Source organism: Trachypithecus francoisi, unplaced genomic scaffold (assembly GCF_009764315.1).
Source record: "Trachypithecus francoisi isolate TF-2019V2 unplaced genomic scaffold, Tfra_2.0 Lachesis_group11, whole genome shotgun sequence".
Taxonomy (NCBI): Eukaryota; Metazoa; Chordata; class Mammalia; order Primates; family Cercopithecidae; genus Trachypithecus; species Trachypithecus francoisi.
In genome coordinates this window covers 112,017,308-112,029,679 of record NW_022681456.1, presented here as the reverse complement: position 1 = coordinate 112,029,679, position 12,372 = coordinate 112,017,308, and the positions used below count along the sequence as shown (strand labels likewise).

The 12,372-nt window shown below is 39.5% G+C and overlaps 1 protein-coding gene across 7 annotated transcripts in view; it reads left to right on the top strand.

The window, feature by feature from the left end:
• Positions 1-12,372, top strand: part of PLEKHA5 (pleckstrin homology domain containing A5) — a 260,555-nt gene that overhangs the window by 221,898 nt on the left and 26,285 nt on the right. For 4 of the 7 annotated variants that reach the window (XM_033222732.1, XM_033222723.1, XM_033222727.1 and 1 more), the window contains 5 exons: positions 640-741; positions 7,156-7,267; positions 9,662-9,708; positions 10,809-10,997; positions 12,214-12,334. In XM_033222732.1, coding sequence (XP_033078623.1) covers positions 640-741; positions 7,156-7,267; positions 9,662-9,708; positions 10,809-10,997; positions 12,214-12,334 — 571 coding nt within the window. The remainder of the gene's footprint in view (positions 1-639; positions 742-7,155; positions 7,268-9,661; positions 9,709-10,808; positions 10,998-12,213; positions 12,335-12,372) is intronic. The other 3 variants (XM_033222724.1, XM_033222726.1, XM_033222725.1) reach the window with 3 other exon arrangements.

The window sequence follows — 12,372 nt, the reverse complement described above, 5'->3', positions numbered from 1 at the left end:
GCCTCTGATGTTATTGAAATTCCAATATGCTAAAATACAAAGTATTTTCATTGATGGAGAACTTTTAATGAAGACAGATAAGAAAATGTTTTATTTATGCCACTTCTGCATTTTAGGAAATAAACAGCAGCACAATAATACTTAGGTTGCTTAGTAAATTTTTGGTGAATTGAGTTTTAAAAAGGGACAAAAATGGCTATAAAAATTCCTGTTTTGGGCCGGGCGCGGTGGCTCAAGCCTGTAATCCCAGCACTTTGGGAGGCCGAGGCAGGCAGATCACGAGGTCAGGAGATCGAGACCATCCTGGCTAACACGGTGAAACCCCGTCTCTACTAAAAAATACAAAAAACTAGCTGGGCGAGGTGGCGGCGCCTGTAGTCCCAGCTACTCGGGAGGCTGAGGCAGGAGAATGGTGTGAACCCAGGAGGCGGAGCTTGCAGTGAGCTGAGATCCGGCCACTGCACTCCAGCCTGGGCGACAGAGCGAGACTCCATCTCAAAAAAAAAAAAAAAAAAAAATTCCTGTTTTGCTAAGTAAAAAACTATGCAACTTTCTAAAATCTAGAAAGTTACAATTGGAGTGATAACACCGTAAAAGCACATTTTCCCCGTTAAAGTAATTAACGCTTTTTGGTTTTAGGAATTGGAACGAGCATGGAGAGAATATGATAAGTTAGAATACGATGTAACTGTTACCAGGAACCAGATGCAAGAGCAGCTAGATCACCTTGGTGAAGTTCAGGTACAGAAATATAATATTCCTTATATTGTTTTAACTGTTTTTACTGGTACTGTACAATCCACCTTGTTAGATTTATGCATACCCTTAACAGTTTTTACATTATTGGCTACCTGAGACCTGGATTTGAATACTTTTAATGACAGGAATCTTACTATCTCACAGAGTAGACCATCCCCACTTGTTTAAGAGTTCTTTGTTCTGTTGGGCACATGGTGAGCCCTGGAGTGTTCTGTGCTCCTAGCAGTCTCAGCTCTGCAGTTCCTAAAAACATGGTTTCATATCCTTTCACAAGTCCATCTGTGTCACTTGGTATTGAGATGTTGAATTATATGGATTTATCAAATAATGAATATTTTGTTTATATATATATGTTTTTGTTTTTGTTTTTTGAGACGGAGTTTTGCTCTTGTTGCCCAGGCTGGAGAGCAGTGGCGCGATCTCGGCTCACTGCAACCTCTGCCTCCTGGGTTCAAGCGATTCTCCTACCTCAGCCTCCCAAGTAGTTGGGATCACAGGCATGTACCACCAAGCCCAGCTAATTTTGTATTTCTTTTTTTTTTAGTAGAGGTGGGGTTTCTCTATGTTGGTCAGGCTGGTCTCAAACTCCTGACCTCAGGTGATCCACCTGCCTCGGCCTCCCAAAGTGCTGGGATTACAGGCTTGAGCCACTGCGCCTAGCCATTATTTAATCTTTTTAATAAAATTATTCTAATCCTTTCTATATTAAATGTCTCTCATTTTGTGAAATTACATTTGGCCTGTTGACTTCACTGACATATTATTAGAATAGGGGAAGATACAGCACCATTTGCTCTAAAGAATCTAGTTAATAAGCAAATAGATCTGACACCTAGTTCCAAGGGTTAGTTTTCTTATCTATAAAATAGAAATAATAATACTTGGCCGGGCATGGTGGCTCACACCTATAGTCCCAGCACTTTCGGAGGCTGAGGTAGGTGGATCACCTGAGGTCAGGAGTTTGAGACCAGCCTGGCTAACATGGCGAAACCTTGTCTCTACTATAAATACAAAAATTAGGTGTAGTGGCAGGCATCTGTAATCCCAGCTACTTGGGAGGCTGAGGCAGGAGAATCACTTGAACCCAGGAGGTGGAGGTTGCAGTGAGCTGAGATCCCATGACTGCACTCCAGCCTGGGCAACATAGCAAGACTCTATCTCAAAAAAAAAAAGAAAGAAAGAAAAAGAAATAATAATACTTAAAATGTTTCTCTGAGGAATGCAGATAATATATGTTTAAGAAAATAATAAAACTTACTTCATGCTTATGACCAATGTAAATCTGATCCTTTTAGTTGGAAATGTGTGGACTTAACAGACAGTGAATAAAAGATTAGTTAAGTTTGCGACCAACCAGCCTGACCAACATGATGAAACCCCATCTCTACTAAAAAAATACAAAATTAGCCAGGATGACGAGGTCAGGAGCTCAAGACCAGCCTGGCCAAGATTGTGAAACCCCATCTCTACTAAAAATACAAAATGAGCTGAGCTTGGTGGCAGGCACCTGTAATCCCAGCTGCTCGGGAGGCTGAGGCAGGAGAATTGCTTGAACCTTGGCGGTGGAGGTTGCAGGGAGCTGTGATCGCACCATTGTACTCCAGCCTGGGCAACAAGGGTGAAGCTCCATCTGAAAAAAAAAAAAAATTAGTAAGGTTGAATCAGAAATTCGGCTGCCCTCTATCTGGGCTGTCCAGCGTAGTACTGGCCACATGTAGTTGTTGGGCATATGAAATGTGACTATTGTGACTATACAACTAAAACTGAACTTTCAGTTGTTTTTATGTTAACTATCTAAATTTATTTACTTATTTATTGAGTCGGGGTTTTGTTCTGTCACCCAGGCTGGAGTGCAGTAGCATGATCCTAGGTGAAACCTTGAGCTCCTGGGTCCAAGTGATCCTCCCACCTCAGCCTTCCAAAGTGCTGGGATCATCAGCTGGGCACAATGGCTCATGCCTGTAATCCCAGCACTTTGGGAGGCCGTGGTGGGAGAATCAGTTGAGGCCAGAAGTTTGAGACCAGCCTGGCCAACGCGGTGAAACCCCACCTCTACTAAAAATACAAAAATTAGCTGGGCACCTGTGGTCCCAGCTACTTAAGGCTGAGGCAGGAGAATCGCTTGAACCTGGGAGGCAGAGGTTGCAGTGGAGTGGAGATCACGCAACTATATGCCAGCCTGGGCGACAACGGGAGACTCTGTCTCAAAAAAAAAAAACACAGTGCTGGGATTACAGGCATGAGTCACCAAGCCCAGTTTATCTAAATTTAAATGGCCACATGTAGCTGGGACTTCTGTATCGGACACTGAAGTGACACTGTCAGTAATCGGTTACGATAACCAGCTGCAGGCACCTGTAGTCCCAGCTACTCGGGAGGCTGTGGCAGGAGAATCACCTCAACCTGGGAGGCAGAGGTTGCAGTGATCCGAGATTGTGCCAGTGCACTCCAGCCTGAGTGATGGGCAAAAGTCCATCTCAAAAAAAAAAAAAAAAAAAGAAATCAGCTACAAAAATGAGATACTAAATACACTGGAAAAATAGCTATAAATACTTAAGATGTAACTAGAGGTCAGCAAACTTTCTGTAAAGGCCAGATGTGTCACTGTCACATATTTAATGTTTTTTGTTTTCTTACAACTTTTTTTTTTTTTTTTTTTTTTGAGATGGAGTTTCACTCTTGTCACCAAGGCTGGTGTGCAGTAGCATGATCTCTGCTCACTGCAACCTCCACCTCTCGGGTTCAGGTGATTCTCCTGCCTCAGGCTTCCTAGCAGCTAGGATTACAGGCATGTGCCACCACACCTGGCTAATTTTTGTGTTTTTAGTAGAGACAGGCTTTCACCATATTAGCCAGGCTGGTCTTGAACGCCTGACCTCCGGTGATCTGCCTGCCTCAGCCTCCCAAAATGCTGGGATTACAGACATGAGCCACTGTGCCCAGCTATAAATTCTTAAAAATTTAAAATTTGTTCTTAACTCACAGGCCATACCAAAAGAGGCTGCAGGCCACAGAAATTTGCCAATCCCAGATTTAACCTACCAAAAAATATATTTATTATGAAAATTTAGTAACCTTATTATAGAATATAAGAGAAGACCTAAATTAATGGAGAAATGTAATTGGTATACCATATTCATGGATGGTCTGATTTAACATCATCACAATGAAAATTCTTCCCATAAATGCAATTTTATTCCAACCAAATTTCCAGTAGAATTTTCTAAAGAAATTTCTTAAATGGTTCTAATATTTTTAAGGTATAATAAAGACCACAAGTAGTTAAGAAATTAAAAAAAAATAAAAGAACTAAAGTCATACTCTATGAATGGTGACATTGCATATACAGCCTTAGACCAGTTACATAACAACTCTGGGTCTCAGTTTCCGCAACTATAAAATAAACTAGTACCTACTCCTACTAGGTTATTATGAGGATAAATATGTTTATATTTTTGCAGCATGTAGAATGAAACCAGGCATATAAAGCACACTATATAAGTGTTTGTTAAATAAATAAACAAGGAAACATAATGCAAAACTATAGTGTTAAACATGGTACAGGAAAAAAATAGACCAATGGAACAGAATAGAGTTTAACAGCAGACCATGAATATCCACAAAGCAGAGAGAGAAAGAGAGGGAATTGTTGAACAACATTTGGCTTTATCAAAGTTAAAGATTTACCCTCAATGAAGGCAACATAGACAAAGTAAAAAGATGACCTACTGGGAGGATGTATGTTTGACCTCAGAAATTCAACAAGGGGGCCGGGCGCGGTGGCTCAAGCCTGTAATCCCAGCACTTTGGGAGGCCGAGACGGGCGGATCACGAGGTCAGGAGATCAAGACCATCCTGGCTAACACGGTGAAACCCCGTCTCTACTAAAAAAATACAAAAATCTAGCGGGGCGAGGTGGTGGGCGCCTGTAGTCCCAGCTACTAGGAAGGCTGAGGCGGGAGAATGACGTAAACCCGGGAGGCGGAGCTTGCAGTGAGCTGAGATCCGGCCACTGCACTTCAGCCTGGGCGAGGGAGCCAGACTCCATCTCAAAAAAAAAAAGAAGAAAGAAACTCAACAAGGGATAACCATCTAGATTTGCAAGGAAGTTTTTTATTGTTTTTTTTTTTTTTTTTTTTTGATTTGGAGAAATAGTCCATTAGAAAAAGATACAAAGAACATGAGTAACTAATCATACGAAAACTCAAATTACTAACAAGTGTTTGAAAAATAGTTCAAAGTTGGCCAGGCACAGTGGTGTATGCCTGAAATCCCAGCACTTTGGGAGTCCAAGTCAGACAGATCACTTGAGGCCAGGAGTTCGAGACCAGCCTGGCCAACATGACGAAACCTCATCTCTACTAAAATACAAAAAAAAAATAGCTGGGCATGGTGTCACACACCTGTAATTCTAGCTACTTGGGAGGCTGAGGCAGGATTACTTGAACCCGGGAGGCAGAGGTTGCAATGATCATATATCTTTTAAATTTTATAAAAGTAATACATGTTGTATATAGATGTGCAAGGATTTGTTATTTATAGTGATCTTCCCATCCTCTGTGTCAGTATTTACATCTCTGGGCTGTCATTGTGTTTGGCTCTTATGTGGGTACTTTCTTTTTTTTTACTTTTTGATGCTTCCAGGCTGTAGCTTGGAAAACTAGATAACTTAGGTTATGTAGTGCCTTTTTGAAGCAGCATTAGTCCATAGTCTTTAGGCTTATAGAATTTTTTGCTTGAGTTTTTTCTTTTTCATTTTCTTTTAATTTTTTTAATCTTTTGATCAACTCCCAAGTGCTTGGAAGACTTTGAAAACATATTTCTTTTTTTCCCCCCTGTGACAGAGTCTCGCTCTGTCACCTAGGCTGGAGGACAGTGGCACAATCTTAGCTCATTGCAACCTCTTCCCCCAGGCTCAAGTGATTCTCTCACCTCAGCCTCCCAAGTAGCTGGGACGACAGACGTACACCACCCCGCCCAGCTAAATTTTTGTATTTTTAGTAGACATGGGGTTTTTCTGTGTTGCCCAGGGAGGTCTTGAACTCCTGAGCTCAAGCAATCCGCCCACCTCAACCTCCCAAAGTGCTGGGATTATAGATGTGAGCCACTGTGCCTGGCTGAAAACATATTTCTACCCCTTAGAGGACTTTTTTAGCATATTGATGCAATACTGATTATATCCTAATATCTATAGTCATTAATAACTGATACTCAGTGAAAAAATACTGTTCTAGGCAATGTGACAGTTTTTGTATGTCATTGCCTATTTTTAAAAATAAAGTTAAATTCCTAGAATAGTGTTTATTATTATCCAGAATGGTGTTATTATTACCCAATTTATGAATAAGAGTCATAGAATTCTAATAGAATCTCAGAGAAAACCAATGTAATCTTATTTTGTTTTCAGTTAGTTACTGTATTTAACCTGAGGGCATGATATGGAATATTAAAAGAAAATTGGCCGGGTGTGGTGGTTCATGCCTGTAATCCCAGCACTTTGGGAGGCCGAGGTGAGCAGATCACCTGAGGTCAGGAGTTCGAGACCAGCCTGGCCAACATGGTGAAACCCCGTCTCTACTAAAAATACAAAATTAGCCGGGTGTGGTGGCGCATGTCTGTAATCCCAGCTACTCAGGAGACTGAGGTGGGGCAATCACTTGAACCCGGGAGGTGGAGGTTGCAGTGAACTGAGATTGTGCCATTGCACAAAAATACAAAAATTATGGCATTCGCCTCTAATCGCAGCTACTCAGGAGGCTGAGGCAGCAGAATCACTTGCGCACAGGAGGCAGAGGCTGCAGTGAACTGAGAGCTTGCCACTGCACTCCAGCCTGGGCGACAGAGCAAGACTCCATCTCAAAAAAAAAACAAATACATTTAAACTCTGTCAGTCAAAACTCATCTTGATATGTTTTGTTAGTTGTCCCTTTGTTGTTGTTTTTATGTTCTAGAACCTAGGAAGTTAGTATACCTTCCATTTCTCACCCATTCCCCAATGCCCCGCCATGTCTCCCCCTCCCAGAAATTATTTTTTCTTTTGGGCTTTGTTTCTGCTCTGTTTCCATTCTCTCTGTTTGTATTTTCCATTTTTGGTCCCTTTTAATCAATATGCCTTCCTGGGATCATAAATAATACAAGACAAAGCTTATTGGAAAGATTTAAAATAGTATATTTAAGTATGAAAATTAAATATTTTTCTTTGTCTGCTCAGTCTTTTATATTTGCCACTGGAATTGCAAAATTGGGAGAGTCACATCAATCATATTAAATATTCATAACACTTAATTCACTGCAATTTGCATTTTAAAAATAGAATTTATATAATTAATATATAATCATTTAACTTCAGTAAATGATTTTTTTTCTTATATATGGTCTATCCATTTTTACTGATAGACGGAATCAGCAGGAATTCAGCGTGCACAGATTCAGAAAGAACTTTGGCGAATTCAAGATGTCATGGAAGGGCTGAGTAAACACAAGCAGCAAAGAGGTACTACAGAAATAGGTAAATTAGCTTTGCATTTTATTTTGTGACTGACCGCAGTGTTACAGTCATGCGTCAGTTGGTGACAGATTAGGTTCTGAGAAATGCATTATTAAGTGATTGTGTTGTGCAATCAGAGTGTCCTGAAACAAACCTAGTGGTATGGCCTACTATGCACCTAGGCTATGTGGTATAGCTTATTGCTCCCAGGTTGCAAACCTGCATAGCATGTGACTGTGCTGAGTACTGTAGACAGTTGTAACACAATGTTATTTGTATATCCAAACAGAAAAGGTAATGTGTTATACTATGACATGAGGGCAACAACTAGGCAATAGATATTTCTCACCTCTGACTGGGTGCAGTGGCTCATGCCTGTAATGCCATCATTTTGGGAGGCTGAGGTGGGCAGATCACCTGAGGTCAGGAGTTCAAGACCAGCTTGGCCAACATGGTGAGACCCTGTCTCTACTAAAAATACAAAAAAAATGAGCCAGGCATGGTGGTGCATGCCTATAGTCCCAAATACTCAGAAAGCTTAGATAGGAGAATCACTTGAACCCGGGAGGTGGAGGTTGCAGTGAGCCAAGATCATGCCACTTTATTCCAGCATGGGCAACAGAGGGAGACTGTCTCAAAAAAAAAAAAAAAAAGATATTTCTCAGTTGCATTATAATCATATGGGACCACTGTCGTATATGTAGTCTGTTGCTGACCAAAACATTGGTATGTGGCACATGACTGAATGTCTAAATGGAATGATACATATAATTCAGTTTCTTTTGTTATTTTAATGCATTTTTCTGAACAGGCACTCTTATCAGAGCACAGGTTTATAAAGTAAAAAGCGAAAGCTCTGTCAACCACACCTAAACAAAACTAATTACTGTCTTGTGTGTATAATTATTAATACCCACAATGTTTACACTTTAGAAGTTTTATCCCCACAAGAACTGGGATCTTCCTATATCTGTTTTTCAATAATTTGCTTTTTTCTCCATAACGATACAGTATAATATAAGAATCCATTGTATAAGGGAACTGTAATTTATCCATTTCCATATTGATGGATAATGTATGTTGTTTTCAGAGTTTTTTATTTTTGCTGTCATAAGCCATGCCGTAATGAACATTATTAATATATACAACTAAACACCTATGTTAGTGCTTAATAGATTTCAAAAGGTGAGAAATAAGCACACATTTTCCATTTTGATAGCTGCAGCCAAATTGCCCTCCTGAAGGATTAAATTATGTTAATACCAGTAATGTCTGAGAAAACCCACTTGCCCATACTTTTGTTTAAATATTTGTTGCTTTCTTAATGTAATTGGTTTCCAATTCTGAAAACAATAAGTGAATGATTAGAAACTGAAGACTTCATTTAAAATATGTGAAATGGGCCAGACGCAATGGCTCATGCCTGTAATCCCAGCACTTTGGGAGGCCGAGGCAGGTGGATCACTTGAGGTCAGGAGTTCAAGACCAGCCTGGCCAACATGACAAAACCCTGACTCTACTAAAAAAAAAAAAAAAAAAAATTGGCCAGATGTGGTGGTACACACCTGTGGTCCCAGCTACTTGGAAGGCTGAGGCAGGAGAATCACTTGAACCTGGGAAGTGGAGGTTGCAGTAAGCTGAGGTCATGCCACTGCACTCCAACCTGGGCAACAGAGTGAAAAACAATTTAAAAAAAAAAAAGGCCTGGTGTGGTGGCTCACGCCTCTAATCCCAGTACTTTGGGAGGCAGAGACAGGTGGATCATGAGGTCAAGAGTTCAAGACCAGCCTGTCAATGTGGTGAAACCCCATCTCTACTGAAAATACAAAAATTAGCCAGGCATGGTGGCGTGCACCTATAGTCCCAGCTACTCGGGAGGCTGAGACACAAGAATCGCTTGAACCTGGCAGGCAGGGGTTGCAGTGAGCCGAGATCTTGCCACTGCACTCTAGCCTGGGCGACAGAACAAGACTCTGTCTCAAATAAATAAATAAATAAGAATAAAAATAAATTTAAAAAAAATAAAATACATGAAATGAAGTTGTTCTTTTTTTGGCTGGACGTGGTGGCTCATGCCTGTAATCCCAGCACTTTCAGAGGCCGAGGCAGGTGAATCACTTAAGGTCAGGAGTTCAAGACCAGCCTGACCAACATGGTGAAACCCCATCTCTACTAAAAATAAAAAAATTAGTTGGGTGTGGTGGTGCACACCTGTAGTCCCAGCTACAAGAGGCTGAGGCACAAGAATTGCTTGAACCTAGGAGGCGGAGGTTGCAGTGAGCCAAGATCACGCCACTACACTCTAACTTGGGCAACAGGACAAGACTTCATTTCAAAACAACAAAAGAAATTGTTCTTTCTTCTATAGTATTAGAAAGATATGTTTAATATAGTTATGTTTTCTAATATTTCTAGGTATGGTAGGATCAAAGCCTTTCTCAACAGTTAAGTACAAAAGTGAGGTAAGTTTGGATTGTTTTTCTAATTATAAATTACTTTTAATGCTTAAGACATGAACTAGAAGTAATTGTCTTCTCTAATCTTAATAACAAAAATATTTTTTAAATATATTGAACAGATATTGTTTTAATCTTGAAATTTTATTGAATCAGTAGTTTGGTGCTTCTAATACATAATTTTTCTTCCCTTTTTAATGCAAAAAAATGGAATCTCTGCTTTTTATCTATGTTAGAATTTTAACATTGTCATACTTTTTCTAATCTAATGTTTGAATACTTAACATTGTTTCTTATACTATGTAAAATTTATAGGATGATCGATAGATAAGTTGGCTGTGTGTCATGCATAGCATAAAGAAATTATAACTACAAAGAGATACTGTCAACCTAACCAAAAGAATCTATTATTTTGAATTTTGTATAAAAGCCAGTCAAAGAGATAACTTTTTTTTTCCTCTCTTAAAAACTGGGGGGCCAGATACAGTGGCTCATGCCTGTAATCCCAGCACCATAGGAGGCCAAGGCAGGAGGATGTCTTGAGTCCAGGAGTTTGAGACCAGCCTGGTAAACATAGCAAGACCCCCGTCTCTATAAAACATTAAAAAATTAGCCAGACATGGTGTGCCTGTTGGTCCCAGCTACTTGGGAAGCTGAGCTAGGAGGGTCCCTTGAGCCCAGGAGTTCAAGGGTGCAATGAGCTATATATGATCAAATCACTGCAATATAGCGAGACCCCATCTCTACCAAATAAATAAATAGATAAATTGTGAATATAAAGGAATAGGATTTTAAAATCAGTTCTTTCCTTCTAGTTTTAAAATGAAACCCAGTAGTTTTAAATAGTAATCTCTTTCAATGTTGAGCTTCAGTGTGAAGCTAACCTATATGTTACAGGAAAGAATCAGATGTAATTATATGTTAAATTCCAATTATTGGCTATGATAAAAATTTTTGATTTTACTTTTCATTATTAGACTTTTGGCTTGGCAGTGTCCCTTTTAGTATCTTAAAGTAAATTTAAGTTAATATACCATTGCAAAGAATTTAGATATGCTTAATTCAATCTGCTTATCTAAATAAGGTGACTGTTCTACAATCTTTAGGAAGAGGAAGTAGTCCCACCTCGTCCTCCACTTCCTCGGTCCTATGACTTTACAGAGCAGCCTCCCATAATCCCCCCTCTGCCCAGTGATAGCAGCTCCTTGCTCTGTTATAGCAGGGGCCCAGTTCATCTGCCTGAAGAAAAGAAGATGTATCAAGTTCAAGGATATCCAAGAAATGGATCTCACTGTGTAAGTGGCTGAAATAGCCACAGAATAATCAATCATACCTGTCCTCTCATTTTTGAAAATTAATTTTCCATTCAAACTTTTTTATTATAACCTTTATAACCTCATTTTTAGCCAGCAGTTTTTGATTTATATGTAACTTCATCATTTGTGTCTTTCCTGTTTTGGTTTTGCTATTCTCATTTTTAATATTTTTATAATTTTAATATTTTATAATTTCATAGCATTTTTCATATTTTCATAAAGTGGTATCTTTGGCCATGATGAAGCAGCCATATTTTAGATATACCATTTCAGGGTATTGGAGGCAAAATTATACCTTCAGATCAGAAAGAAGGGATAAGGAAAAGACCGTTACTAGGAATGGTAAAGGGGCTGGGATGTGGGCATTTTGGTCTAGGAAAACTACTCAAAGATGTGGATGTTGCTAAGGAGAGAAGTCACCCCTAAAAATGGGAAATACGTTTAGGGTTAAGCAAATAATGTAGGATATAATAAGCAAAGAGAATAAGGAAATAAGAATTGAGCTAATTTGAGAACAACAAAATGTCTATGACAGGAATTTTAGTGCTGGGATGAGCCTCACTTATACCACCTTGTGAATGAAAATGTATTGAATTAATATAGTTATTTTTAGCCCTCAATTATTCCGTGATAAAAATGTGACTTTGTTCCTAAGAGAAACAGAAATACTCTTTTTTTGTTTTGTTTTGTTTTGTTTTGAGACAGGGTCTTAACTCTTGCCCAGGCTGGAGTGCAGTGGAGCAATCTCGGCTCACTGCAAGCTCCACCTCCTGGGTTCAAGTGATTTTCCTGCCTCAGCCTTCAGAATGGCTGGGATTATAGGCACACACCACCATGCCCAGCTAATTTTTGTATTTTTGGTAGAGACAGGGTTTCACCATGTTGACTGGGCTGGTCTCAAACTCCTGGCCTCAGGTGATACCCCCACCTTGGCCTCCCAAAGTGCTGGGATTACAGGTGTGAGCCACTGCGCCCAGCCAGAAATATTCTTAATATTAAAACAAAGTTTTGCCACTTTAAAATTTCTCAAATTTCTTCTTTCCATGTAGTTGTGACATAGGTATTATTTGTGTTATATCCCAGATGGCTCACTAGGGCTACTAATTTTTAGAGTTTGATTTGTGTCTTTAGCAGTAAACATTTTAAAAGGAACTGTTAGCGGCTTTTTGGAGTAATTACATTTCTTCCTTTCAAGGGTCCAGATTATAGACTCTACAAGAGTGAACCAGAGTTAACAACAGTGGCAGAAGTTGATGAATCTAATGGAGAAGAAAAATCAGAACCTGTTTCAGAGATAGAAACTTCAGTTGTTAAAGGTCAGCATTTGTAATATGTTTTACCTCTTGTTTTTTGT